Genomic DNA, 8,180 nt, shown 5'->3' with positions numbered 1-8,180 from the left:
TGGAGGGGGCGGGGTCGGGCGTGGATGTTCGGAGCGGCCGGCGCATTTGAGGAGTTTGTCCTCTGCTTCACCTGAGCCCCCACGCCCCTGACCCAACACTGCCCTTCTCCCCGGTCGTCCAGGCCGTGTACAAGTTTCCCGGTCAGGTGTGGCACCTGGAGCTCCTGGCCCTTCGCAAGGTGCTCTATGTCCTGTGCGCCCGGAGCGGCATCTATTGCTTGTCTTTGGACCAGACGACCAGGTGAGGCTTGGTCGCTGGAGGGCACTGCTTTGGGTTGGGCCCACACTGGCCTCTACCAGGTTGAGGCTGACATGTCCTCAGATGGGCTTGTCACTGTTTCTGAGTGGTAGTACTTCCCTGTCGTCCTCAAACACTGCCCCTGTGACCTATATGGGCTGGTCACCTCTGGACAGGGTTCAGAATGAGCACTCACCACAGGCGAGGACTCGGGGTCCTGACAGTTCTGCATTGTTGAGAATTTTCTATCCAAACCCCATTTCTGCAAGCCTTGATACATGCTGTTATGCATGTGTCCCTGGGTGACCGGGGTGGGGGAAGCAGAGCATTCCCTGGAGCAGGTAGGAGGCACTGTGGCATGCCAGCTGCTCCCTGGTGGCAGCCTCTGAGATCGCTCCCTGTGCAGACCCCACACCCGTCATGTCAGTGGCAGGCTGTCCCGAAGGGAGCCTGTGAGCACTGAAACCGACAGTCCCCTGGGTTTTCCAAGGTCTGTGAGCCGAGACGAGGAGGATGGCGGGGACGACCAGGACAGGGAGGATGGGCAGGTCGGTGAGCCCCCTGTCCCTGTGATCCCCGTGGACCCAGACTCCTGTGTGCTCCCGGACGCCTCGCTGCATGCCTTCACCGTCCTTGATGACACGCTCGTCACCTTGGCACTGGGCCCCACCCAGTGGAAGATGCAGCTGTTTGAGCGTCCCTCTCCAGGGGAGGACCCCAGGCCCGGAGGCCAGATTGGTGAGGTGGAGTTGTCCACCTGCACCCCCCCAGCTGGGAGCCAGGGGGAGTCCGCAGCCCCCCGCTTCCTCCCAGTGCTGTGCTGTGCATCACCACCTGGCTCCAGGACCCCACTCGGCCACTCACGGAGCTCTGAGGGTGTCATGCTAGAGGGGGCCCTCTTTGGGCTACTCTTTGGAGCTGATGCCGCCCTCCTGGAGTCACCCGTGGTCCTCTGTGGGCTCCCCGATGGCCAGCTCTGCTGTGTGATCATCAAGACCCTGGTCACCTCCATGTCAGCCCCGGGTGATCCGAAGGCCCTTGTCAAGATCCTCCATCACCTGGAGGAGCCTGTCGTCTTCATTGGCGCCTTGAGGACAGAGCCACTGGCCGAGGACATGGAAGACGTACACTGCGACTGCCTAGTGGCCCTCGGTCACCACGGCCGGACACTGGCCATCAAGGCCAGCTGGGATGAGGCAGGGCACCTGGTGCCTGAGCTGCGGGAGTACAGCATCCCAGGGCCTGTGCTCTGCGCGGCCTGCGACAGGAGCAGCCATGTGTACCACAGCACCTCTGCGGGCCTCCGTGTAGTCGACCTGGCTCAGGAGGGTTCCCCCTTGGACCCCACGGAGCGTGACGGGGCCCCAGGAAGCCTGCCCCCTCTACTGTATCCAGACAACTTGGGTGTCGGCAGCCTTGTCACTCTCTGTGTGTCATCGAGCGCGCCTGAAGGTAGGAGCCATGGCCGAAAGCTAAAAACCAAAGCCGCGGTGGGGGGTGGAGCCCCCGCCCTGGCATCTCCTCCCTGTGAACTGGCCGTTTTCCTCTCCCTGCCTCATTCCTGCTCTCCTTAAAACTGCCCCGGGCAGCCCGACCCTCCGCTGCCGCAGCCTCGTGGTATGCTGGTCTTGGGGTCCTGTGTGGGTTTCAGGGTGGGGTTTGTGCCCCTCTGCCTAGGTAGGGTCTGCACTTGGACGCCCCCTGGTAAGAGCATTTTCCCGTGACAGGTCTCACGTAGCAGGTGATCCAAGGGAAACTGAAACTGGTTCAGGTCAAGCCTTTACGTTTCTCCTGAAAGCTGGAAAACATTTGTTCCACTTACCGAGTGGCCTCCAAGGAGCCCATCCTGCCCTGAAGGCGGGGGGCAGGGAGGGGGCATCCCGGAGCTCTGATTTGTGTGTTCTCTCCGGACAGAGCCGGAGAGGGTTTCAGCCGTGTCTGCCCAGTGCTGGGGGGAGGGGTACAGCCGTCCTCCCCCCACTGTATATTCCCCTTAAGATGGCCCATGAGTGCACTCTAAGACCTGCCGTGGACCATACTCAACAGGAAAGAAATGCTTTCGAAGGGAAGAAACTGCTGTCTCCCACAGGGAAAGAAGGGCTGCCTGTAGCAGGCAATGGGGGAGCCATACCTCTGGGCAGGGCTCAGGGCCTCAGTCGTACTGGACCTGCAGAACCAGTGGGTCGCAGGAGATGGAACCTGTTTCCCAGGGAGCTCCTGGTGCCCAGGATGGGGAACAGAGGCAGAACGCTGCTGGGGAGGTGGCAGGCTTCCAGAAAGGCCCCAGCAAGTGCAGACTGGTCAGTGAAGGAGGCCTGGGCCTGCGTAGCACTCATTTCTCTTAGGAAATCTCAGAGCAGCTCTACTACTCAGGTGTTGAAAGGGGCACGCACCCTGCTAATTCGACGGCCCTCATCTGTTCCCTTTTAGTCCACGTACAAGGTGACGCCTCTGCTGGCTGACCCCCTGCCAGGGAGGCCCCTCACAGCCTGTGCCCAGCCCAGGATGCACTCCAGGCTCCTCAAGGATGTCCCTAGGACTCTCTTTTCCTCACAGGGGCATTGCTGTTCTGCCAACATGTATCTGAGTCCAGAAACTGCTGGATGTTCCCAGGCGTGTGCCCCTCCCTGCCTGCCACCCAAGCCCTGCGTGTCTTCTGCAGGGGGTGCCGAGCTCCTGGCCCTGTCTGCCAAAGGCCGGCTGATGATCTGCCACCTGGACCCACACAATGAGGCACCTCAGTCCTCCAGAGTGACCTCAGCAAAGGCTGGCAAGAAAATTAAGCAGCTGTTGTCTGGAATTGGCACCGTGTCTGAGAGGTGAGCAGTGAGCTGCGGCCAGGCAGAGGCCAGCATAGCATCCAGGAGGTGTCTGAGACATTGGCACTGGCACTGGTCCTGACAGGGCCTATGACTTTGCCTTTGACCCCCGAGATCGCCCCAGATGTCGCGGTGCCTGGCCAAAGGTGATACTAAAGGCCAGCGCGGACGCCAGGCACCTGTGGCTTAGGACCATTTCCAGGGTGCATGCCACCCTCTGGGCTATCAACGGTGGCTCTGCAGAGGAGCACCTGGGCCAACTTGGAACATGTCAGGGAGCACAGCAGGGGTGGCCAGCCCCACCATGGGCACTTCCTGGCCCAGTGGCCCAGATTGGGCTACAGGCTCTGTGAGCCCAGGGGTCAAGGCCAGGCCACCAAGTCCAGGCTGCCCCAACTCCATCCTCCACCCTCTCTTCTCTTGTTGCTTGAGAGGAAGATCAGGTTAGACAGTCGTGTGAGAAGGACGGGAGCTCCTGAGGTGAAGGCTTCTCACCCTATGCTAAGGAGGAGAGAGGTCTGGGTCTTCCCTCAGCAGCCACGTCTGTTTCCAGAGTGTCTTCTCTGAAGAAGGCAGTTGACCAGCGGGACAAGGCCCTGACCTGCCTCAACGAAGTCATGAACGTGAGCTGCGCCCTGCTGTCGAGCCGGGAGGGTCCGCGGCCCATTTCCTGCACCATCAGCACCACCTGGAGCCACCTGCAGCTGCAGGACGTGTTGGTGGCCACCTGCCTGCTGGAGAACAGCAGCGGCTTCAGCCTGGACCGGGGCTGGGCCCTGTGCATCCAGGTGCTCCGCAGCTCCCGGGCCTTAGACCTGGACTCGGCTGGCTCAGCCGTTACCTACACCATCCCTGTGGACCAGCTCGGCCCCGGCGGTCGGCGCGAGGTGACGCTGCCCCTGGGCCCCGGCGAGGACGGTGCCCTCGACCTGCCCGTGACCGTGTCCTGCGCACTCTTCTACAGCCTCCGGGAGGTCGTGGGCAGGGCCCTCACCCCCCAGGACCCTTTCAAGGACCCCCCTTCGGCCGAGTGCACCCCCATCGTCCTACCCGAGCAGGATGGCGTGTGCCTGCCCCTGAGCGAGCACACAGTGGACATGCTGCAGGGCCTGCGCTTCCCCAGCCTGGGCGTGCCCCACACGCAGGCCCTGGGCCCGGCCAGGGACCCCATCCACACCTTCCTGGGAACTTGCCGCGTGCCGGGCAGCCAGCCAGCGGGACCCGAGTCCCTGCGGGCCAAGTACCTGCCCCCGTCAGTGGCCACCATCAAGGTGTCGGCAGAGCTGCTCAGGGCCGCCTTGGGGGACAGTCATGCAGGTTGGTGACATCGACTGGCCTCAGGCAGCCTCGGGGCCCTTCCTCCCTCCCCGGAATCCGGCCAGTCTCACTGGTGCACCTCTCTCCTCCAGGCGTGTCCCTGGGCTGTGCCACCCTGCAGTGGCTCCTCGCCGAGAACGCTGCCGCAGACATCATAAAGGCCCAGGCGCTGTCCTCTGTCCAGGGAGTGGCCCCCGATGGCACAGATGTCCACCTCATCATCCGAGAGGCAAGCAGGGGTCAGCTCTCCTGCCCCGGGGGGACATTGGCCTCGACAGCAGCAGTTCTGAGTAGGGTCCCGAGGCTGCTCGAGAGGAATCAGATTCTGGGGCCCACCTTCCGGAGGAGTCCGATGCATCCACGTCCGAGAGGCAGGCTGTGATGGGGTGGTCTTCGTAGGGCTGGAAGCTGCATCAGCCTCCCAGCTGGGTCTCCATGAGGGCCACCCTGTCCAGTGCTCCCCATGCATGGCCCTGGCCCTACGTCCAGCTGGAGTTCATAGTGGCCCGAGCAACTCACTCACTTGTGCCGCCAGCAGCAGCACAAGCCCTCCAGCCCCTGAGTCACGCAGCCCCCAGAGCCCCAGGGTGCTGGGCCCTGTCACAGACATCCCACCCAGGGGCCGCTGAGACACTGAGGCGGGGCTTAGTCCTCTGGGTGCAGTCCTTGCACACAGCTTCCTTCCGGAGACCCTCCTGGCAGCCTCGGGGTCACATCCAGCTGACCCTCATGCCGCAGCGTTGGTGCCTGTGGCGGAGCATCCCGTGCGACCCGGCACACCCCTCTGAGGGTGGTGGGTGGAGGCTGCCCACTGGCGGCCCTTTCAGGTCCACCCACACTAGGCAGCAACAAGGTCAGGTGTCCCGGGGGCCTGGTGGTGGAGAGGGCGGGGTGCCCAGCCATCCCACAGTCCCAGAAGGAAGAGCTTCCAGGGACAACATCCTTCCTGAGGTCCCCGGGGTCTTGCCTGTGTCCTGGCTGTCACCCATCTTTGCCAGGTTTTATCTTTGGCTGGAGGGCACTAGGCAGAGATCTCCGTTGCCCAGACCCCTCCCTGTTTTTTACAACCTGACCTTGCTATCGGGTGACTTGGAATGCACAGGGTGGCCCTGGAGGGGTTGGGGCGTGGGCTCTCCGTGGTGGTGCAGCCACAGCCATCACCATCTCTGGCGTAAGTGCCACACACCTGGACTCAGAGGGAGCAGGGCTCTTCCTGGACGGATGTTTCCAGATGAGCAGCTTTGCTGTTGCTTGACTAGCTGGTTCTGCAGGTGGAAACTCATGCTGGGTGTGGAGATCGAGGCCCAGGGCCCCCCAGGCTTTGCCCACAATGGGATGTGGAGGGGCCACCCAGGCCTTACGTGCCTCAGCCAGCTCAGACGCTCCCATAGGCCACGCTGCCCTCGGGCCGGGCGAGGCTGTGGACAGCCAACGAGGCTTCTCGTGCGTTGCAGGCGACCGTCACTGACCTGTGCCCAGCGGGCCCCATCCAGGCCATGGAGATCCAGGTGGAAAGCTCCTCTCTAGCCAACATGTGCAGGGCACACCACGCCATCGTTGGGCGTTTGCAGGTCTGTTGGCCCTCGTGGGCTTGCCTGGGAGGTCTCTCTGGGGTGGTGGGGACACTGGACCCTGGTGGCTTGGCTTCCTTCCCGGGGTTGTAGATGAGCTGTGGCCAGTTGGGAGGTGGGAGGAACTTGTCTCTCACCCTCCTGGCAGTAGCCCCCAGTGGCCCGTGAGCACACGTGGTTACAGGGAGACAGCCCACCTGTGACTTGTCAGCATGAAATTTCCATACAGTAGTGTGGAGAGGTCTGCCTCGGGTCCTGGGATAAGGTATCTGCTTGTCGGGGCTTCCATGTCTTTGCCAAGAAAGAGAGAGTTGGCAGCCAGCCCCTCACACACACAAAGCCCTGGGGGCCGCTCACTGCCACTTCAGTGCCTTGTGGGGCTACTGGGGCCACGACTCTAGGATCTGAGGGGAGGTCTTTGTGTCCCCCAGGGAAATCTGTGAGCTGGGGCCCTTGGCAGGCTGGGCCCAGGGCCGGGTGGCCCCTCTCCTGCCTGTTCTGTGTGCATGGCCTCGGCTGCACAGAGCAGTCTGGGTTGGCAGCTATCAGCCGATTCCCATGCTTTTCCTTACGTGTGGGCTCTGCGTCAGCCTCACCTGGGAACTTACCAGTACACATGCCCAGACCCCACCCCAGACCCGGAGTCGGAGAGTTGCAGTCCGAGCTCCAGCAGGGATCAGAGGCTGCTGTTCAATTAATAGACCCACCTATGTGCCCAGGCAAGCCTGGGGGCCAGTCCCTGACCAGAGGTCCCCCTCAGCCGTGCTATGATGGCCCTGCCATGGCACAGCCTTGGCTTCACACCCGGGCTCAGGAATCTGTTCTCCTGTCCCCAGAGCAGAGCTCCCACCCTTGTTTCCCTCCACCCCAGAGGGTGCCACGTGGTTGCTCTTGCTGGGCCTGAAACGTGCAGGGCCGTCTGCAGACCTGCTGAGCGCAGGAGCTGATAGGTGGACAGTTGTGAGAAACTGGGGTGGTGGGGAGCGTGCTGACCAGACTTCGCGCAAGAAGGGGAGTTAGCATCCCAGGGCTGCTAGGATCAAGTGACCAAGTGCCACAGACGGGACACAGTGGGTTCAGTTTGGAGGCCGGGATCCGTGTGTCTGCAGGGTGATTCCTTCTGAGGCCTTTCTCCTGGGTATGTGGACTGCCAACTCCTCCCCAGGTCCTCACAGGATCTTCCCTTGGCATGTCCATGTCCTAATCTCTTTTTAGAAGGACACCAGTCCTGTGGGATTAAGGCCCACACACCTGACCTCATTTTAATTTGATTATCTGTGAAGACCCTCTCTCTCCAAACACCATCACCTGAGGTGCTGGGGGCTGGACCTTTCACGTGTGAATCTGGGAGGCATGAGTCAGCCCCTAACGGAGTGCTGCGGGCACTCCCCTGATGGGAATCTTCTCGTGGGCTGCAGACCTCTGCCCTCCGTCTGCCACATCGCACACCTATGACAGGATGTTCATTCACTTGGCCGCTCAGACTTGGGGGGACCTTGTCAGATGTGTAGTTTCTGCTTCTGGTGGCACCTCCTGCTGCCTCTCGGGGTGTTGGGGTCTCTTCTCAGTTCTTTGCCCCAGAGACCAGTGGGGGCCTTGCTGCCTGGATCCATCTGGGAGCATCCTCCCTGGGAATCAGGAAGGTTACTTCCAAGTAAAAGACTGTCAGGCTGGGGCTCGTGTGGAGCGGAGATTAACTAGGGGTGAGGCAGGGAGGCCTGATGGATGTCTCAGCTAGCAGGGAGGGCTGCCTGGCTCTGCGGGCCGGTGCCAGGAGCCCTGGGCTCTGTCTGGGGACACACAGGAGGGGCGCCCTCTCCAGCCACTTACCCCTTGTAACCCTCCAGAGGCTGGTGGTGGAGCAGGCCGCCCGGGGCTCCAGCCCGCCTGATCTCCGCCTGCAGTATCTCCACCAGATGCAGGCCAACCACGAGGTGAGGCCCTTCGGCGGTCCGTGCCCTGAACCTTCCACCCTCTGGGGCTCCACTGGGGTCACATACACAAGCATCTGCGTATCGCCCAGCTTGGCGGGGCCTCCTAGTCCGCTCAGCCCAGAGTCAGGTCTGGGCTCCTGTTGCAGGGGCGAGATGAGGGCAGAGTGGGCATGGTCACGCTGCTCCACCTTGGCCGGGACATTCCCGTCCCCTGGGGACGGGGTCTCCCCTGAGCCCAGCCACACCTCCTGTGCCTAGGGGTCATCACGTTAAGGCCACAGAGGAGTGTGTTTCCTGGGCC

The 8,180-nt window shown here is 62.3% G+C and overlaps 1 protein-coding gene across 1 annotated transcript in view; it reads left to right on the top strand.

Moving 5' to 3' along the window:
- LOC105000581 (chromosome unknown open reading frame, human C17orf70) overlaps positions 1 to 8,180 on the top strand; it is a 12,090-nt gene that overhangs the window by 2,823 nt on the left and 1,087 nt on the right. Inside the window, exons 5-11 of the mRNA XM_010856530.1 lie at positions 77 to 241; positions 729 to 1,690; positions 2,901 to 3,057; positions 3,611 to 4,374; positions 4,467 to 4,603; positions 5,829 to 5,945; positions 7,793 to 7,879. Coding sequence (XP_010854832.1) covers positions 77 to 241; positions 729 to 1,690; positions 2,901 to 3,057; positions 3,611 to 4,374; positions 4,467 to 4,603; positions 5,829 to 5,945; positions 7,793 to 7,879 — 2,389 coding nt within the window. The remainder of the gene's footprint in view (positions 1 to 76; positions 242 to 728; positions 1,691 to 2,900; positions 3,058 to 3,610; positions 4,375 to 4,466; positions 4,604 to 5,828; positions 5,946 to 7,792; positions 7,880 to 8,180) is intronic.

Source organism: Bison bison, unplaced genomic scaffold (assembly GCF_000754665.1).
Source record: "Bison bison bison isolate TAMUID 2011002044 unplaced genomic scaffold, Bison_UMD1.0 scf7180017864371, whole genome shotgun sequence".
NCBI lineage: Eukaryota > Metazoa > Chordata > Mammalia > Artiodactyla > Bovidae > Bison > Bison bison.
The sequence above is the reverse complement of the archived record's forward strand: the minus strand, read 5'-3'. Positions and strand labels throughout refer to the sequence as shown.